At 47.0% G+C, this 20,863-nt stretch overlaps 1 protein-coding gene across 1 annotated transcript; it reads left to right on the top strand.

The window, feature by feature from the left end:
* The first annotated feature begins 503 nt into the window (after positions 1–503).
* Positions 504–12,137, top strand: SIRPB1 (signal regulatory protein beta 1). Its single transcript, XM_083507628.1, has 5 exons — positions 504–744; positions 3,484–3,822; positions 5,596–5,910; positions 9,321–9,665; positions 11,276–12,137. The coding sequence occupies exons 1-5, from the start codon at positions 672–674 to the stop codon at positions 11,419–11,421; spliced, it is 1,218 nt and encodes a 405-aa protein (XP_083363754.1). The 5' UTR covers positions 504–671; the 3' UTR covers positions 11,422–12,137.
* Positions 12,138–20,863: the final 8,726 nt, after the last annotated feature.

Genomic DNA, 20,863 nt, shown 5'->3' with positions numbered 1-20,863 from the left:
TACATAGTTCAAATTTTTACTACAAGTTTTCTGTCAATCCTACCAATGTACGTAACTCTTTACAATAGCTTTTCAACTAAATTATAAACTTTCCCCATTCTTTATTAAAGTTCCTGGTTTCTAATTCTGCCTGTAAGCTTTGCCATCTGGACGTCGTTCATCAGTTTTGTCTGCCCCTCTTCTTTGGTGGGAGTTGTAGACCCTTAGGATCATTCTAGTCCAATCCCCTGCAAAACACAGTCAGTCGCAGCCAAAGCAGCCTGGCTCCATCAGTGCCGGATTTCTGTATAAGCTAAGCAAAATCCCTTATTTTGGCTGCTGGTCCCTTATTTTCGAGGCTGCTGGTCCCTTATTTTCAAATCTGTAAGTTGACAGCTATGGTCTGGCCCACCGCATGGTCTGAGGGACAGTGGACCAGCCCCCTGCAGAAACAGGTTGCTGACCCCTGGACTAGATGAACCGCGGGGTCCCTTTCAACTCTGCAGTTCTGTGATTCTGTGACCTGCAACCTCCATCTCTTGTGCAATTTTCGGGGCTTTTAAATAATCTAAACAGGATTGCTGGGAACTAGATGAAGCAACCGTTTCCTCTTCCTTTCTGCGGAGGCAACATCTGATGTAAAAAGGTTGAGCTCAGACACAGCACAGAAGGGTTTCCTTTCTGTCACCCCGATGGCTGCTTTGCGCTCCTTCTCTACATCTCCTCACTCATTTCTGCTGCTCCTCCTTCTCCTGCAAATGCTGGGTGAGTGTTGAAAGGTAGACATTGAACTTGCAGGCTTGCACAGATTTCTAGGTATGGTGAAGTCCAGTATGAGCTACAACTTTCCAGAAATTGCCACTCTGGTGCCCCCAATATATTTGGGAATTGGAGAGCACCAGGTTGGTGAGCCTCGGTGTAGCAAGAAAATATAGGGAGCCTGCAGCAGTCATCTAAGGTCCTTCTCTGTGTGCCTCTATTACGGGAGTGCCTGTGTTATAAGGGGCCTTTTCAGTGGTGGCTCCCCATTTGTGGAATGCTCTCCCTTTTTAGCCCTGAAGTAGAAGGTTTCAAGTACTGGTGGTCTTTTTTTTTTTTGGTGCTGCAGGATCTGTTAGACCCAACTTGCATTTGTAGAGATGTGTTTTCTAGATTTTTAATGCTTGTGTTTCTCACAATTGGCTTTAGTGTTTAGATAGTGCTTGTAAGTAGCTTTGGGTAACTTTTGTGAAGTAATAATAATATAGAATAATGCTATAGGCACTTGTGGTGGACATGACCAAAGGTGGCAAATTTGGAGGAACCAGTCCTTTCAGTTTTCATAAGCATATCTCAAAGTCTCCACAGTTTGCATTATATTGAACTTGTATATTTCATTGAAAAGTCAGGTATTAGCAAGTTCTCTCGTAGGACATTGATTCTGTTGTTTCTGAAGATGAATTGCAATGCTTCCCCAATTTTGCAACAGTGAACGCCCCATTTTCAGATCTTCCCCACAGGTTCCCCATTCCTGCTTTCAATGTAATAAAGTAATAAAACACGAGGCAAGATTTGTCTTCGTTCTTCTTTTTTAAATCACGGCTTTGTAGCTTTTCAAACAAAATATTCAGGTTAGAGGACTGTGGTTAGAGTGGAAACCATTCCCCACCCCAATTATCCCTCAATTATTCTCTGTGAACAGATTTCATGTTTACATAAGAAAAAAACTGCTTCTTTCTCCTTATGGGGTATCCAAGAGCCCGTATAGAGTCCTTAAGTGGGTCCCCTATCGGTGGGAGAAAATAACAGAGGCCAACTGGAGTATATTGAGGAGCAAGGCAGCTAGTAAGCCTGATCTTTATTAACTGTTGCAACAGGGTGCTCACTCACCACACGCAGGAGGGACCCAGAACAATGGTTGTTGTTGTTGTTGTTTAGTCATGTCCGACTCTTCGTGACCCCATGGACCAGAGCACGCCTCCCGCAGTTTGGTCAAACTCATGCTGGTAGCTTCGAGAACACTGTCCCACCATCTCGTCCTCTGTCGGCCCCTTCTCCTTGTGCCCTCCATCTTTCCCAACATCAGGGTCTTTTCCAGGGGTTCTTCTCTTCTCATGAGGTGGCCAAAGTCTTGGAGCCTCAGATTCAGGATCTGTCCTTCCAGTGAGCACTCAGGGCTGATTTCCTTCAGAATGGAGAGGTTTGATCTTCTTGCAGTCCATGGGACTGCAAGAGTCTCCTCCAGCACCATAATTCAAAAGCATCCATTCTTTGGCGATCAGCCTTCTTTATGATCCAGCTCTCACTTCCATACATCACTACTGGAAAAACCATAGCTTTAACTATACGGACCTTTGTTGGCAAGGTGATGTCTCTGCTTTTTAAGATGCTGTCTAGGTTTGGCATTGCTTTTCTCCCAAGAAGCAGGCGTCTTTTAATTTCTTGGCTGCTGTCACGATCTGCAGTGATCATGGAGCCCAAGAAAGTAAAATCTCTCACTGCCTCCATTTCCCATGGGTGAAAGACAGTTCAACTCCAAATAGCCAGGAACTGACCTATGGGCCCCACATCTTTTAGGGGCCCCATGACAAGGGATCAAACAATATTGATTTGATCTTGAAAGAAAATTACAATCAAGTATTATTAGGAGATAATTTCTGAGCCCTCCCCCCAAAAAAAATTTTTTGGACTGCCTAGGGGCCTCCACAGGGTTCAATCCGGTACTGTTTTACTCACACACAAACAATGTTTAATACAACCCAAAGTCTGGAGAAAAAGAAGAAGATGCTGTTATCAGACCCTCCAAGTGTCCCTGTTTCCCAAGGACAGTCCCGCATTTACAGAAGCCATCTTGGTTTCTAATTTAATCACAGAATGCCCCGCTTTTCCTTAAAGGTAAAGGGACCCCTGACCATTAGGTCCAGTCATGACCGACTCTGGGGTTGTGGCACTCATCTTGCTTTACTGGCCGAGGGAGCTGGCATACAGCTTCCAGGTCATGTGGCCAGCATGACTAAGCTGCTTCTGGTGAACCAGAGCAGCGAATGGAAACGCCGTTTATCTTCCCGCTGGAGCGGTATCTATTTATCTACTTGCACTTTGACGTGCTTTCGAACTGCTAGGTTGGCAGGAGCTGGGACTGAGCAACAGGAGCTCACCCTGTCGCGGGGATTCAAACCACCAACCTTCTGATCGGCAAGTCCTAGGCTCTGTGGTTTAACCCACAGCACCACCCGCATCCCATCCGCTTTTCCTTAGGACGTCCCTATCTCCATTGGATAAATGTTGGAGGCGATGGAGTTCTCCAACCCCCGAGCTGTCTGAAGGAAGGCCTGTATGGGGAAGGTATTTTTTTATGTTTAATGTTTTATTATGTTTTTATATATGTTGGAAGCTGCCCAGAGTATCTGGGGCAACCCAGTCAGTTAGGTGGGGTATAAATAGTAAAATCATTATTAAGGAATAGGAAGTCCCTCTTTTCATCAGAGAAATGTTGGAGGTTACGTGCTACTCATTTTGCTGCAGGTGCCAAAGGCCAAGATTTGGAAGTTCTGCAGCCCCCAGGACCCTTGTCTGTGTCCGCAGGAGAGACCCTCACTCTGACGTGTACAGTAGGAGGAACTGGTCCACCAGGACAAGTAAAATGGCGCAAGGGGTTGGACAGAAAGCAGCCCATTTACAGTGAAAGAGGACAATATCCTTCTCGCGTGACCAGGGTTGTTCCTGAATCAGAAACAGACTTCAGCATCCGCATCAGCAACATCCGACCTGAGGATGCCGGGACCTATTACTGTGTCAAGTACAGGGCAGGATCCCAAGAAACAGAATTGAAATCGGGAGTGGGCACTGAGGTTTCTGTGACTGGTAAGTATCCCTCAATTTCTCCTTGTTTCCGAGGAGGATAATCTGCCCCCCTCACCCCAGAAGCTCCACATTATGTAGAAAAGCAAAGGCATCTATTGATAATAATAATAATAATAATAATAATAATAATAATAATAATAATAATAATAATAATAATTATTTATTATTTATACCCCGCCCATCTGGCTGGGCCTCTCCAGCCACTCTGGGCGGCTTCCATAAAAACCAAAAATACAGTAAAATATCACACATTAAAAACTTCCCTGAACAGGGCTGCCTTAAGATGTCTTCTAAATGTCAAGTAGTTGTTTATCGCTTTGACATCCGCTGGAAGGGTGTTCCACAGGGCGGGCGCCACTACCGAGAAGGCCCTCTGCCTGGTTCCCTGTAGCTTTGCTTCTCGCAATGAGGGAACCGCCAGAAGGCCCTCAGCACTGGACCTCAGCGTCCGGGCAGAATGATGGGGGTGGAGACGCTCCTTCAGGTATACTGGAGGCTCAGACCTTTTTAAAAAGTGAAAAATAGCCTTGGTGGGCGGCATGTTTGAGTGAAGCAGTGATGAGAGGAGAAAGGGCACATCACTCCTTCCCTGCTGGGGGGTTTTCTGCACAAAAATCTATTTCCTTCCCCTTCCCCAAGGGTCCCAAAGCTGCTTTTCATTCTTTGAAAATCTACACTTATAACCATCTGCGTGCAACGTAAATTTAACCGGTACAGAACTACAGCCCAATGGAGAGCCTGTTGTGGGGCGAGTGGGGGGGGGAGGGAGATGACAACCTTTTTCATCCTAAGGACTCTATTCCCTACTGGTCAATTTCAAAGGGGCACATAATAATAATAATAATAATAATAATAATAATAATAATAATATTTTTTTATTTATACCCCGCCCTTCCCGGTTCAAAAACCGGGCTCGGGGCAGCTAACAACAAATTTAAAACAGTTTAAAACACTTAATTATAAAAGCAGCATAAAATACAGTATAAAAACATGAATAACAATAAAGTTCAAAAATCAATTAGATAATCCCCAGGGCTAGCTGGCTGAATTGGTCATGCCAGGGGATGGGATAGAGTCAAAAAGTGGGAGAGCGACCAATGTGAAATTTTACCAGGCCAGCAAATCAGGACCAATGAGGGCATGGCCTGGGAAGAAGGGGTGTGGCCTGAGGGAGTCCCAGGGGCCAGGTAGTCATGTTTCCCCTCTAGCAAGTCCTGCTCTCAGGACTCCTGCTCTCCGTGGGAATAAAGACTCCACCCCCCAGCCTGGTCTGATTTCCTAATTGATCTGTTAATAATTTGGGCATTTGAGGGAAGAGGGAGAGGGGCAAAGAGCATCGCTCTCTGATGAAGCACAGTGGTGGCCAATAAAAGGACCTTTTTTTACTATTGATAGAACCATTGTCACCCTGGACAGCTCAGCTGGTTGGAGCAGGGTGCTGATAATGTCAAGGTTGCAGGTTCACTTCCTATAGGGGACAGCTCATATTCCTGCATTGCAGGGGGTTGGACTAGATGACCCTTGAGGTCCCTTCCAACTCTATGCCCACATCATTTTGTGGTCTTCCCTCTTTTTCTGCTTTTAGATATGGCAGACATTCTGTGTTGTGCCTCCTCCCCTCCCTGCACCCAGGCAGCCATTTTGTGACTGGTGCCCGCAGCACAATCTCAGAATTCCAAAATGGCCCCCTGGCACCCCAAAGGATTTCCCATTGGATTGGGGTGGGCCGTATCCCGCAGGGAATGACAGGTGATGTCACGCTTTCCCCCGCAGCCACGCCATCCCAGCCATCCATCAAGGGTCCCGCGAGCAGAGTGTTATCTGGGACCTCGGCGACTTTCAGCTGCACGTCGGATGGATTCTCCCCTCGAGCCATCACAGTCACTTGGCTGAAGGACAACACCAGGATCGTGTCCCCAGAGCCCACCGTTCTGCCAGAAGGAGACAGCATCTCCTACCAAGTGCTGAGCACCACGCAGGTGCCACTCACAAGAGACGATGTGAAGTCCCAGCTCATCTGCCAGATTGAACACGAGACCTTGCGGAGTCCCCTGCGGGAGCTTTTCAAACTTGGAGATATCCTACGAGGTACAGAGACTGGTGGGGGTCTGGCTGTGGGGTGGCGGATCATTGCAAGGAAGGGGAAGAAGCTGTGGGTCTTGGATGCCAGAGGGAACGAGAGATGAGCAGGTTGGTGCTCCAGGGTCCTTTGGGAGGAAGGGTAGAGTATAAATTCAATACATAAATCTATCTCCATTATGCATTCTGTAGCTTCCCAAGAGTATCTGGCTAGAGTCAGGTTGATCCAACAAGGTAATCCTTGTACAGTGGTACCTCGGGTTACATATGCTTCAGGTTACACACTCTGCTAACCTAGAAATAGTGCTTCAGGTTAAGAACTTTGCTTCAGGATAAGAACAGAAATCGTGCTCTGGCGGCACGGCAGCAGCAGGAGGTCCCATTAGCTAAAGTGGTGCTTCAGGTTAAGAACAGTTTCAGGTTAAGTACGGACCTCCGGAACGAATTAAGTACTTAACCCGAGGTACCACTATACTCTATAAGAATCAGGAACAGTCTACTAGGACTTTGAGCAAGATTTGGTATGAAAAAGGGATAGCACGAAGGCTCAGATCCAGCTTCTCATCTGGACTGTGTGGCTTGATTTGCTTTCCTTCCGTCAGAGAAATTACTGAAACTACAGGAACTATGGAGTGAAAATTGAAATACGTGTGAGAAAGGCTGAGCAAGTGGAGGCTGGAATCTGAAGGCTGTGTTTGCAAGGAAACTATGAGAGAAGGACAAAGGAGGGTGATAGCCAGACCTGGTTATTAGGAACTGTTGTAGGGGAAGATTGAACTAGTAGAAGCTAGCCGAAGGAAGTACAGTGGAGGCTCAGGTTGCGAAAGTGATCCGTGCAGGGGGCACGTTTGCAACCCGCAGTGTTCGCAACCCGCATTGCTGTGTCTACACACGCGTGGGTCATGATTTTGTGCTTTCGCGCATGTGCGAGCGCCAAAATCCAGAAGTAAACAATTCTGGTACTTCTGGGTTCGGCGTGGTGCGCAACCCGAAAACACACAACCTGAAGCATCTGTAACCCAAGGTATGACTGTATTGCCATATGTGGACATGCTTGTTTGCTTCCTCTTGCTTGTAAGTGTATAAATGTTTGTGCTGTTTTCATATCCTGTGTGCTAGTCCTCACTCCTTGATGGTTGTTGTGTCACACTGGCCTTGCAACACCTAAGTAAATGTCCTGTTTTGCTGACCTCTGGAGTGTGGATTTCATTGGCTGTCCAAGCTGAATCCACGGGGTATTGGGTACTGAACCACAATATTTCCCTGACACTTCTTGGTAAGACTGACAATTCATGCCTAACTTGGGGAATTTCTGTAATTATAAACCGGTTCACCTGGCTTCCCAATAACTCTTGCTTGATCCCAGTGAGCTGACTGGAGTGATTGGCCAGGAGACTTGGGGACCTCAGGGTACATTATTGGCAAAGAACATTCTCCATGTCTTCATTATGCACAGATGAACCTTTTCTCTAAAGTATAGGTGGGAATTTTGGGTCAAGTGACACATTACATGCAGGCCCCTTACTAGTCCCCTTGCTGGAGAAGCTTCATTGGACGGGGGGTGGGGACATGGGAAAAGTCTGTGGGAATGTTCAGGGTGGCAGGATAGGATATATTGTTTATTAATATCCTTCCTAACTTGCATTAGCAAGATCCTATACTTAACAGAGTGCATTCCCCTTTACACAGCAGAAAACTTAAGAAACTCATGTGAGTTTTCCTGGTAAGACCCCTTGAATCTCTCCTAAAAGAATAAAGACACCACAGTCTTATTGATAAGCAATAAAAAGAAAGTTTACTCACGATCAGGCACAGCACAGTGTGATCCCTGAAGGCAGGCTTAAGGCTTAAAGTTACAAACTTATACTAACAGGTTTACCCCATAAGGGAGATTTACCTAGTGACTGCAGACTAGCAGTCCAGCAGTTCATTCCAGGAAGTTTGTAGGACAAAAGGAAGATGGAAAAGAGGGAGAGTGGCAGCACGCCTTGGCCTTTTATACCAGGTCTGGAAAGGTCACGCCCACCCACTAGTCACATGCAAAAGGACGGATGCTCCAGCCCAGGAGGAACAGAAAGTTTTGACTGGCTGGACCAAACATTCCCTTGCATGTCCACTCTAGGAAAACAAGGAATGTTGTACTTGACTGCTCCCAGTGGATTACATCCCACAAAGTCAAGTGGCAGGGCAAGGGGTCAGGTCTCCTTCTGCCCCCACTATGCTGCTTCTTCACTCTCAATTGCTCCTCACAAAGGACTAAGAAAAAAGAGCCACTGTTATGCATGTAGCATCCACTTTGGTCCTTAGATTGAAGGGAAATACAATTCCTGCTACTAAGACAGAGGCCAAGGCTCAGCCAAACACCAATTCTGAAGGAGATTAGATGTTCGATTGATGCCTGCCCAGACTCCACTGTGGATATGGACAGTAGCATCCAACCAAGACCACCTGATATTGATATCTTAATGGGGCTCCATAGATCACCCATTTGCCAACCTGGTGTCTTCCAGACATTTTGAACTATAATTCCCATCTGCCCCAGCCAGCACAGCTCTTGATGTCTGTTAGGTACTGAGTTGAATAGGATCCAAAATGCAGCAGTCTGATTGGCCCTAAAACAATAGGATCCAGAATGCAGCAGTCTGATTGGTCCACAGGAGCCACCCAATCCAGCTCCAGGTGGAAGTGAATCTGCAACCTGATTGGCCTACAGGACAATCCCGGAATTAGCCAATCGCGTGGGGCCCATTGTGTAAATAATGTCTATAAAGCAGACATTCTGGGGGAACTTCCATTCCTCCTCACCACTATGAGCTGAGTAAAGAGCATGAAATCCACTCTCGACTCCAAGTATATTTCAGTGTCCAAGACCTCTAGAGGCAGGGGCATAGCCAAGGGGGCAGGGAAGGGCAGCTGCCCCCTAAATAAAAATAAATAAAAATATATAGCTAACTGAGGTTCTGCCCCCCTAACAAAAATCCTGGCTACGCCCATGTCTAAGGGTCTTGATCTCAAGGAGGGGGTGAGGCCACATTTGCTTAAGCCGTGTAGCAGGCATGAGAAGCCCAATCCTACATTTTTTCACCCTTTGCATAATCTTATATACCTCTGTCAGGAGGAATGCAATTCCAGCACATTTGAGATTCCAGGAGCTATTCCCTCTCAGGAGCAGCATGGTGATGCAGATTTCTTTACCTTTGTCCACACAAAATAAAAAAATTCCTTCCAGTAGCACCTTAAAGACCAACTAAGTTAGTTCTTGGTATGAGCTTTCGTGTGTATCTGAAGAAGTGTGCATGCACACGAAAGCTCATACCAATAACAACTTAGTTGGTCTTTAAGGTGCTACTGGAAGGAATTTTTTTATTTTGACTATGGCAGACCAACACGGCTACCTATCTGTAACTTTGTCCACACAGTTCCACCAAGAGTGAAGTTGGAAGCCAACCCAGCCAACCCCGTCCCGTTGAACGAATCGGTGACCTTCAGCTGCAGCGCAGAAGGGTTTTACCCAGAAGACACAACCTTGGCCTTGACTCTGAATGGCAACCTGAGTGAAACAGGAACGGCTGAGCCCATGGCCCAGAACTGGGATGGGACATTCACCCTCAGGAGCTCCCTGAAGCTGAATGCCACGGAAGACAGGAACCAGTCTGCACTTACTTGCCTGGTTACGCAAAACTCTCAGCCCGTAGCGACTGAAACGTCAGTGCTGAACATCAGGGTGCCGACTGAAGGAAGTGAAAGCGTCAGTATGGAGCCAGGTAAATGTGGGTCCTGACACCATATTTTCGTGGTTTTTGGCCGCCACCCCTCAATCCATGTTTGCTTTTTTGTCAACACGTATGTCTGTCTGTGTGCTGGTCTTCTTATCTTCAGACCACTTCACACCTAAAGGTGAGGATCTACAGCTCATCGGAAGAGCAACCATGTTCCATGCAGTAAGGTAAAGGGACCCCTGACCATTAGGTCCAGTCGTGACCGACTCTGGGGTTGCGGCGCTCATCTCGCTTTATTGGCCGAGGGAGCCGGCGTACAGCTTCCAGGTCATGTGGCCAGCATGACTACGCCGCTTCTGGCGAACCAGAGCAACACACGGAAATGCAGTTTACCTTCCCGCCAGAGTGGTACCTATTTATCTACTTGCACTTTGACCTGCTTTCGAACTGCTAGGTTGGCAGGAGCAGGGACCGAGCAACGGGAGCTCACCCCATCGCGGGGATTTGAACCGCCGACCTTCTGATCGACAAGTCCTAGGCTCCGTGGTTTAAACCACAGCGCCACCCACGTCCCTTTGTTCCATGCAATAGTTCCCAGGAAAAAGGCTTCTGCCCAAGACCCTGGAGAGGCCCTGCTAGTTAATGTAGACCAGATATGGGCACTGATTGGTCCTCCAGAGCTTGCTGAACTGCAGCTCCCATCAGCCCCCGTGAACATGACTGATGGTGGGGGGTGATGGGAGTTGAAATTCAGCAATGTTTGGAGGGCCAAAGGTGCTTCCTGCTTGGAATAGATCAAAGGATCCCTACATAGTGCTTCATGCTATGCCCACCTTGATGCCCAATAAGACTCACTTGCCTCTTCTCATTTTGGAGGGCACCACCAGTTTTTCTTTTGTGAAATGTGTTGAGATTCTTTTGTTGCCTGCAGCACACATTCTTAGCTTTCCAAATCTGGCCTTGGAACCAAAAATGTTTGGGGTGCCCTTGGTGGAATTGGTTTCCAGGAAACTTTATGAGGGCCACATGCCATTGGCGGGAGGGGCCTGAGGCAAATGTTTGTGGAGCAACAAATTAGCCTTTGTAAAATATAATACTTTCTCTACACATTCACATACCCAACTTTAACCCCCATCCAGGAAAGCAGGAGTCATTATCAGAGTTCAAGGTGACATTTTGATGCTGGCCTCAGTTCAGTGCATTTCTGGATTGATCTGAAGCAGATGGGTCAATCCAGGGCAGTTCAGACCAATCTGGGGCTCAAAACACTCTCTAAGAAAGCCAGACAGTCTGCCACCAAAGTCTTGCAGAATGACACCATATAAGGAGAACACTAGAAAGTGTGGAGCTGGATTGATAGCTCAGGCGTCCAATTCAGGGCTAGCATCTCACCCAACACTCTCCAATCACAGTGAAGTGTTAATATCAGCAGCTTGCTTTTTACTGCCTTTCTATTGTAAAAATAAAAAAAAATCCTTCCAGTAGCACCTTAAAGACCAACTAAGTTAGTTCTTGGTATGATCTTTTGTGTGCATGCACACTTCTTCAGATACACAGAAGTGTATTCTATTGTAAGTTCTCTGAAGATTACCTTGCCAGCGTCTTCGGACAGACTCTTGTGCTTGGTGTTAAATCTCCTGTCTTCTCCCTTGCAGGTCCTTTTCAGCTGTCCCCCTTCGGTCTCTGTATCGGACTTATTCTGGCCAGCAAACTCCTTGTTGTTGCTCCTTTCCTCTTATACCTCTTCCTCAAAAAAGGACTTGGCAAGGGGAACCTGAGAAACAAACCTGTGAGCACCTAGGGACAGGAGCCGGAGGACAGACCAGCCTAGAAACTGTCTACCTTTCAAGTTGGTGACCCTAAGCCAGGCTTCCTCAAAGTTGGCCCTCCTGATGTTTTGAGACTACAGTTCCCATCATCCCTGACCACTGGTCCTTCTAGCTAGGGATCATGGGAGTTGTAGGCCAAAAACATCTGGAGGACCAACTTTGAGGAAGCCTGCCCTAAGCCCTAAGTAGCTGAGATACGTAGGAGATCATCTCACTGCTTATATCTCTTATATCACAGTCTGTCATTTTCCTCTGCCAGAGAGCAATTCCTGCAGATACCGTTTCATGAGGTCCATTTTGTACAACATGGGAACAGTGCCATCTTCCTTTTTAAACTCCCTCCCTAGTGCCTTTCCCAGTCCTGTTGAATACATTCTTTTTTCAACAAGCCTTTTCCCTGGAGAGTTTTACCCTGCTCTGTATGTCCATTGGGTTAGAAATCGTTTTCAAATATATTTTTCATTATTATTATTTTTTAAATGTTCTTAACTGTTCTTTCCCAGCATTTCAGAACCTGGTGTCAGAGCAACAGAATTTCAGAACCTGTTGCTAGAGCAACATAAATTATTCATGCCTAATCAACTGTATTAACTTTGTTCCTGGAGAAACCACCATGTGAACCTAGTTCTTCTCTTACAGCATTATATGAAAGCAAGAAGCAAATAAAAAGAATTGTTTGTTATACAAATTGGCGTGAACGTTTCGGACAGATCTTTCATTTACTGGTGTGTTTGCAAACATCATGAAGTTCCACCATATGAGTTCTTTGTCACACTCTCTTTGATCAGGATACTAGGCAAGCATCCAAGAGGATCAAGGGTCTGGAAACCAAACCTGATGAGGAGCGGTTGAAGGAGTGGAGTATGTTCAGCCAGGAAAAGAAAAGACTGAGAGGAGATAGGATAATTATCTTCAAATATCTGACTCCCAGCAGCTGGCTGGGGCTGATGGATGTCATACTTGGAGGGCACCAGGTTAGTGAGCCATGGCCTAGTGAGAGACCACAGGGACCCTGCGACTGCCATCTAAAGCCCTTCTCTGTGTGCTCCCCTCTGTGGGAGTGCCAGGAGGGGGTAACAGGAGAACCATCCTTTTCAGTGGTGCCTCCACACTTGGGAGATGCAAGGAGGCTCAGCTGGCACCCTCTTTATCTTTAGGCATCAGGAAGAGGAGGGAAAGTCTGCATGTCTGCAGTGTTGCAGCTATTAGGACAATAAGGTCAGAAAGGCAGCATGTGGGCAGACCAGGGCATCTTCTGTGTGGAGGCGAGCTGCTGATCCTAGCAGGCAAAAGAGGCCACAGTTGTGTTGCTCTTCACAGTTTCAAAAGTTGGCATGAAGTGTTAGGAACTGGCAGGCTTTCTTTTTTCTTTTCTTTTTCTTTTATTTTATTTTTATTAACATATAAAACACATACATATACATTAGCACAATACACGTACACAACACACTACCTAATTTTCATAACATAAAACATACCTACATTGTGTTGTTGTTGTTGTTGTTTAGTCGTGTCCGACTCTTTGTGACCCCCTGGACCAGAGCACGCCAGGCACTCCTGTCTTCCACTGCCTCCCGCAGTTTGGTCAAACTCATGCTAGTAGCTTCGAGAACACTATCCAACCATCTTGTCCTCTGTCGTCCCCTTCTCCTTGTGCCCTCCATCTTTCCCAACATCAGGGACTTTTCCAGTGAGTCTTCTCTTCTCATGAGGTGGCCAAAGTCTTGGAGCCTCAGCTTCAGGATCTGTCCTTCCAGTGAGCACTCAGGGCTGATTTCATTCAGAATGGATTGGTTTGATCTTCTTGCAGTCCATGGGACTCTCAAGAGTCTCCTCCAGCACCAGAATTCAAAAGCATCAATTCTTCGGCGATCAGCCTTCTTTATGGTCCAGCTCTCACTTCCATACATCACTACTGGGAAAACCATAGCTTTTACTATACGGACCTTTGTTGGCAAGGTAATGTCTCTACAAGGTGATGTCTCTCAAGGTGATACCTACATTACTCTATATAATATCTACCTGTACTATACATATCAACATACCTACACACCTACCCCACACGGACACCCACCAAGTGACTTGACTTCCAGCTGTTCTTGTTACTCTACTTTATTTTTCCAACTACCGTATTTTTCGCCCCATAAGACGCACCGGCCCATAAGACGCACCTAGTTTTTTTGGGGGGAAATAAAGGGAAAAAATTTTATTTCCCCCCCAGGTGCGCTGCGCTACACCAGGAGCTTGGGGCGTGCGGAGCTCAGCGCGCCCCAAGCTTCTGCGTGCCGGCAAGGTCTCCGCTAGCGTGGGAGAGCCGGGCGCCTCTCCCAGGGCTAGCGGACCCCTGCGCTAATCCAGAAGCTTGGGGCGAGCTGAGGTCAGCGCGCCCCAAGCTTCTGCGTGCCGGCAAGCAGTCCGCTAGCCCTGGGAGAGCCGCGGGGCTCTCCCAGGGCTAGCGGATCGCTGCGCTACACCAGGAGCTTGGGGCGTGCTGAGCTCAGCGCGCCCCAAGCTTCTAGGTGCGCGCAAGCAGTCCGCTGCTGCCCCAAGCCTCGCGCACCCGGTGGGACCTCCTGCCGGGTGCGCGAGGCTTGCAGACACTCGCCCGAAGCAGGGGGAGCCCTCCCGAGGGCTCACCGTGCTTCGGGCGACAGGGTGCCGCCCCAAGCCTCGCGCACCCGGTGGGACCTCCTGCCGGGCGCGCGAGGCTTGCAGGCATTCGCCCCATAAGACGCACCCCGATTTCCCCTTCATTTTTGGAGGGGAAAAAGTGTGTCTTATGGGGCAAAAAATACGGTAGCTTAAACGCATTTCATTATTTCTTTAATCTCTTCTTTTCTCTTTACTCTCCTTTCACTCTAATCATTTTCTGGATTCACGCAGTATCTGTCAGAAATTCTACTTTTTCCACATAAATTTTGATGCATTCCTTAAAAATAGCCCACTTCTTATTCACTTTTTGAATAAGGAGATATGGTACAAAATGGTACATGAACTGACAGGCCTTATCATCTGATTTCTCCTCTGATTATCCTCTATGCACAGATTTTACTTATGTGTGTTATTCTTAATTGCCATGCTAGCGCAGGGGTCGCCAGCGTGATATCTGTGAGTGCCAATGTACCCAACCAGTAAAATCATATAATTGTACAGTTTGAAGGGACCCCAAAGGTCATCCAGTCTGACCCCTGCAATACAGGAATCTCAGCTAAAGCATCCCTGACAGACGGCCACCCAACCTCTGCTTAGAAACCTCCAAGGAAGGAGAGTCCAACCACCTCCAGAGGGAGACTGCTCCACTGTCAATCATCTCTTACAATCAGAAAGAATATTCCTATTGTTTAGTCGGAATCGCCTTTCTTGTAACTTTGGCTTGGTTTCCACGCTCTGGAGCAGCAGGAAAGAAGCTGTGTGACAGCTCTTCAGATATTTGAAGATGGCTCACAGACTCCTCTTCTCCAATTTGTTCCTTCAAATCACGACCCATATTTGGCCAAGATATCGAGGCTGTGGCAATGTCAGTCACAGATTTGAGTGTCTATATGCAGCGTGGAGAAACGAGCTTCATCAGCCCCAGCCCCTCGGCGTGCTGGGTGCACACGACTCACGCAATGCCCCGGAGCATAATAATAATATTATAATAATTCATTATTTATACCCCACCCATCTGGCTGGGCTTCCCCAGCCACTATGGGTGGCTTCCAACAAAATATTAAAATACAGTAATGCATCAAACATTAAAAGCTTCCCTAAACAGGGCTGCCTTCAGATGTCTTCTAAAAGTCTGGTAGTTGTTGTTCTCTTTGACATCTGGTGGGAGGGCATTCCACAGGGTCGGCGCCACCACCAAGAAGGCCCTCTGCCTGGTTCCCTGTAACTTGGCTTCTCACAGTGAGGGAACCACCAGAAGGCACTCAGTGCTGGACCTCAGTGTCCAGGCAGAATGATGGGGGTGGAGACGCTCCTTCAGTTATACTGGACCCAGGCCGTATATACATTGTGTGTGTGTGTGTGTGTGTGTGTGTGTGTGCGTGTGTGTGTATGAAATAAACTTGTGGATTATGGGTTGAATCAAATGCACTGCTGTGTAAATTGTGTTAGCGCAAGGATTCATGACTTGCATAATAATAATAATAATAATAATAATAATAATAATAATAATAATTTATATTCCACCCTCCCCAGCCAAAGCTGAGCTCAGAGCGGCTAAGAACAAGTAAAAATAGCACAGTATACATAAAATCACACAGTCAATTAATTAAAATACATTGTAAAATCAATTCAGAATCAAATTAATGGTAACCATTGGGCTAGAGTTCTATGAGGATTACCGAAGGAGAGAGGGGGTCAGACTGTGCTTTGGCCAAAGGCCTGGTGGAACAGCTCCATCTTGCAGGTCCTGTGGAAAGATGTCAAGTCCCACAAGATCCTGGTCTCTTGTGACAGAGCGTTCCACCAGATTGGGGTCCACAACCAAAAAAGCCCTGGCTCTAGTTGAGGCCAGCCTAACCTCCCTGTGGCCCGGGACCTCCAAGATGCTTTTGTTTGAAGACCCTAAGTTCCTCTGTGGGGCATACCAGGAGAGGCGGTCCCATAGGTACGAGGGTCCTAGGCCATATAGGGCTTTAAAGGTTAAAACCAGCACCCTAAACCTGATTCTGTACTCCACTGGGAGCCAGTGCAGCTGGTATAGCACCGGGTGAATGTGATCCTGCGGCAAGGACCCCGTAAGGAGCCTTGCCGTGGCATTCTGCACTCGCTGGATGAAACACCCCCCCCCCCATTTTTGCTGCTGTCCACCATCTAGATAAGAATTGGGGAGGGTGTGGGGCACACATGGGGTGGGAAGAGAGGGGAGAAATCTGCTGCACAAGCATAAACCCTACTGCTAATGGAACGGGTGCATTTCATGAAATTCCTAAGCAGCCTACATCTCAACAAAAATCAACATTTATTACATAAAGACACCACACTGAATACAACCGCAGCTGCTAATAATAAGAGTCCATATTTTAAGTTGGATAATTAAGCAATACATCTCTCTGCACAAATACACCCGAGTACTTAAGTAAAATAAACAAGAGAGAATGATATTAGAAAAATAAATACATCAAGTTAAGCGTTGGAGTACAACGTTTTATATATATACCTCATAAATATTGCAAAACACCCTCACATGTAAAGATAGAGTTCAGGAGTCCTGCTGTCTTCCCCAAACACACTTTGCACCAACCATATTGCTTTATCAACTTCAATAAAACACTTGAACACTCAGCAACTAATCTTTCTTCTTTGGTCTTCCATAAACACAATTTTTAAAGTGAGTCTGTAAGTGACTGTGGAGGCCAATTCTGGATCCACACATCCTTCCACAGTGGGGACATTGGTTTCTGGGCAGGAGCTGATCACGCTGTGGAATTGCCAAGTCTTAGCTCATTTCTCCCTTGCGTCCTGAGTTCGAGTGTTTATACTACTTTTTTCGATTTGCCTTGTGAGTGACAGCTCCCCACATTGAATGGGGGGCGCCCTTTGCGTAGTCGTGCGCAGCCCTTGGACCCTATGCGGCAACATTAGCACAAGCTTGGCTTTGCCTTCCCCCAGGTGGGATACCTGGAGGTCTCCGCCTACCTCAGTCAGTTGCCCAATCCTGCCTGGGGAAGCGTTGCCAAGGTGACCAGGCCAGGTAGGGGGAGGGATCACCTGCCCACACAATAGAGGGAGGATCTTACCTGGGAATCGGCTCCAGAGCTTCTCCCACCCTCCCCACCCTCAGTTAAGACTTCTTTTGCAGGTTAACCTTTTCTCCACAGGTACGCGGGCGCTGCTACGTCAAGGTCGCTGTTGAAGGGCTGGAAAGGAATTTCCCTGCATTGGCAGGTTTGCTTTTCCCGTAGCAAAACGTCACAACTTTGGCGGTATCAGGCCTTGGGCAGAATCCTTTAGTCTATCTTTCCTGAATGGGGGGGGGGGGGGCGTGCAGTGGTGACCCACGCCTCCCTCCTCTTGGCAGTGGCGATACCATGGTTCCCCGTTAAAGGGGTTGTTTTGAGGGGAGGCTTTGGTCGTACGCCTAGAGGTCGTCATTGCTCTCCCCTGCAACGGCGGCGTAATGGGGGCGGGCTCTCTCTGCTTGAACATATGTTCTCCAGAGCCAGCCCATTCCCCCCCCAAACTGGATAATCATGATGTTCCCCAGATCCCCGGCAAGGGACTGGGAGGGATAAACACCCAATGCCTGAGCCAAGGCCTACCCACATCTCAAATATAATAAAGTTGTGGCCAATTTTAATCCCATAGCACATTGTCTTGAGTCGTTATCCCACACGGGGGGCCGCCCAGGGTTCGGGGGACTCCGCCTGTCCATGCAAAGTCTTTGAGCCTCTTTTGTTGACCACCACCATTAAGCATTCCATTTTTAAGTCCGGAGTTGGCATCCATCTGCCCCAAGAGACAAGTGTGGAGGAGTGTGTCTTTGGGGGTGAAGTCAAACTACTGGAGAGTTACTGTAGCCTTATTGGAGTTCACCGATTGGGTCTGCGTTGCTCCGGGACAGAAGGAAGGAAGTCAAATGACACCGAGGTTGGTTCAAAGAAAGAGTTTATTCTGCTCTCCGGATAGCAGAAGGCACTTGCGTGGTGAGTCCACAGCAAGTCCAAAGAAATCAGAGATTACATGCAGTATATATATCCTCCAGGCACCCTCTCCCTCCTTCCCCAGGAATCCAACCACGTCAGCCTATGTACGCAGGTTGACATCACAGATGTTCCTGCTCTGGCACTCTTAACCATAAAAGGGATTTCCTTCCTGCACTCCTGACCATAAAAGGATATTCCTGTTCCTACTCTTATCTTGGAGCCAGAGGTCACCATTTCCGAGAACACACTCTGGCGTTGTTCCCAGACTTGGGTCTGTGCGTCTTTGTGGTTAGAACATAAGTTAAGGCACAGACGTGTTTTCTCTGTTCTACTGGTACAGTCAGGGTCATCCTTGACGTCACAAACTGATAAAGGAGAGAGCTATGTTCTTGTTATGCATTTGCTCAATGGCTCAAGTTTATGCATTTTAGCTAAGGGAAAATAGGGATTTTGGTGCAGTTTAAAACTGCCTGCACAGTCAGTTTTGGGTTTGGGAAACCCATTCCTTCATTACAGCGCCTGCTGTGGCTGTAGAGACTGATAGGGGAGAGACATGTTTTGTTGCAGCTGGGGCAGGTGAAGGCGTCCGGTTGTGCTGCTGCAGATGCACCCTGATGTTTCTTCTCTCTGTGCTGCTCCCAGCTGTCATTTCTCCTCTGGTCACTGCTGTGGAGACACGACCTGGCCGTCTGTCTCCAGGCATTGTGGTTGTCTCCCACATCAGGTGAAAAGTCCCGTCTCCCTGCTCCATCATCATTTCCAAGCATCTCTCGCCCGGGGCAATCCAGACACACTCTCGACTTCTCCCCAGTAGAGTTTAAGCCCTTCTCCACCAACAGACTCTCACCCTGAGTACTCATTCAGGGAAATGCAGGACTCTTTGCTTGCCTTGGCAGTGGCATAGCCTCCAACATTTCTCCAATGAAAATAGGACGTCCCATTCCATAATGATAACTTTACTATTTTTACCCCACACATCTTACTGGGTTGCCAGGGGTCAGCAAACTTTTTCAGCAGGGGGCCAGTCCACTGTCCCTCAGACCTTATGTGGGGCCGGACTATATTTGGGGGGGCAGAGAACAAATTCCTATGCCCCACAAATAACACAAGAGATGCAATTTAAATAAAAGGACACATTCTACTCATGTCAAAACACACCGATTCCCGGACCATCCACGGGCCGGATTGAGAAGACGATTGGTCCAGATCCGGCCCCCGGGCCTTAGTTTGCCTACCCATGCCCTAACCACTCTGGGCAGCTTCCAACATACAGTCGTACCTTGGAATTTGATCAGAATCCATTCCGGAAGTCCGTTCGACTTCCAAAACATTCGGAAACCAAAACACGGCTTCTGATTGGCTGCAGAAAGCTCCTGCAGCCAATCAGAAGCCACGGAAGCCCCATCGGACATTTGGCTTCTAAAAATAGTTTGCAAACTTCTTCTTTTTTTTATAAAATTTTTATTTGGTTTTCTGCTTTTATAAAGACAAAACATACACAAAGAAGACAAAAGACAAAAACATGTATAAAATCAGCAAATCCCCATTTCATAACCTTGTTCCTTGACTTCCCCCCACCTCCCCTCGTGCATCCCAGTTTCAAGATTATATCAGCAAGTTGGTGTTTCTCCTCTTAACAATCTTATTCATCTTATTACCTTTTTTATAATAAAAATTGATTTTCATAAGTTGGACTTAAGCTCTCTTCCATCGATTTTCATTTTATCTTAATTAAGAGTCATCTTAACCAAACCTAGAAGTCTTAAGAGTTTATAAGAGTCTCTTCTTCCCTCCCTCCCATCCCCGGTTTTTGTCCCTTCCCAATAAAAATCCAAATTCGAGATTCTCAGCCTGGGTTCCTCACGTCCGAGGCTTTCAAATCTCTTTCAGTCCCTCTTCGCCTGTCCTGTTGGTAGCCCTTTATGTCAGTCGTCAAGTCTGGGAAAAGTTCTTTCACCATCAAAGTGTATCCTCTTCCCACAAGAAGATTCCAAAGTGACTGCTGAAGAGTTTCCACAAAGTCTATCCCTTCAAAGTCTAAGTCCAAACGGAGGCCCCAATCATATTTCTTTATTTTAAATTCCTGTATTCCATTTTGTCTTGGGACCTCCTCCTTCTTCTTCTGTGTCTTTCGCAGACTTGTGGTAGATATGTTCCCAGCGTCTCCTTGCTTGTATTCCGCAGATGTCAACTTTTGGTTGTTGCTTCCCAGGATTACTTCTTCTTTTTCTTGTTGTTTAGTCTCTTCCAGCTCTGTAGATATTGTTTCCCAATCAGCTGTGGATTCTTTCTCATTAAGGTCCTCAATACAAAGAGCAGAGTTGCCTGTTCCCAAGGTCATAGTCTCAAGTTGTTTATTCATGGCCAAGCTCTGCTCTTGTAAGATTCCCACCAATTGAAACATCCTTTCGATTTCCACTAGTAACTTTCCTTCCACAGCCATTGTATCCATTGTAGTTTCACAGAATTCCCCCTAGGGGGAATCTGGTTACTTATTTGCCTTTTCACCAACAATCCTTTAACTGATTATTGTTACTTTGTTTCCAACAGTTTTGTCTCAATTATAACTCGTCTTAGTCCAGAGGGATCTTAAATGGCAATTTCTCACTTTAAACCACCCGTTTGGCAGCTTTGACAGCTGTCAAACTCCGCAGCTCTTACACAGGCAGAAAAGCAGGACGTTCCCGAGCCCGGGAGGGGGGGTTGTTTAAAACAAAAGGAAGGTTTCCAAAACTCCGCTCTCCAGCCCAAAATTTCCTTTAATTAAATCTTGGAAGTT

Source organism: Podarcis liolepis, assembly GCF_965112155.1.
Source record: "Podarcis liolepis genome assembly, chromosome: 6".
NCBI lineage: Eukaryota > Metazoa > Chordata > Lepidosauria > Squamata > Lacertidae > Podarcis > Podarcis liolepis.
Note: the sequence above shows the minus strand (reverse complement) of the source record. Positions and strands in the feature narration are given on the sequence as shown.

What these genes read in the sequence shown, in the direction of transcription:
- SIRPB1 (XM_083507628.1), top strand. Translation starts at nt 672, where the DNA reads ATGGCTGCTTTGCGCTCCTTCTCTACATCTCCTCACTCATTTCTGCTG. An exon ending in CCTTCTCCTGCAAATGCTGG is followed by an intron (nt 745 to 3,483) that starts GTGAGTGTTGAA and finishes ATTTTGCTGCAG; the next exon opens with GTGCCAAAGGCCAAGATTTG. An exon ending in ACTTGGAGATATCCTACGAG is followed by an intron (nt 5,911 to 9,320) that starts GTACAGAGACTG and finishes TTGTCCACACAG; the next exon opens with TTCCACCAAGAGTGAAGTTG.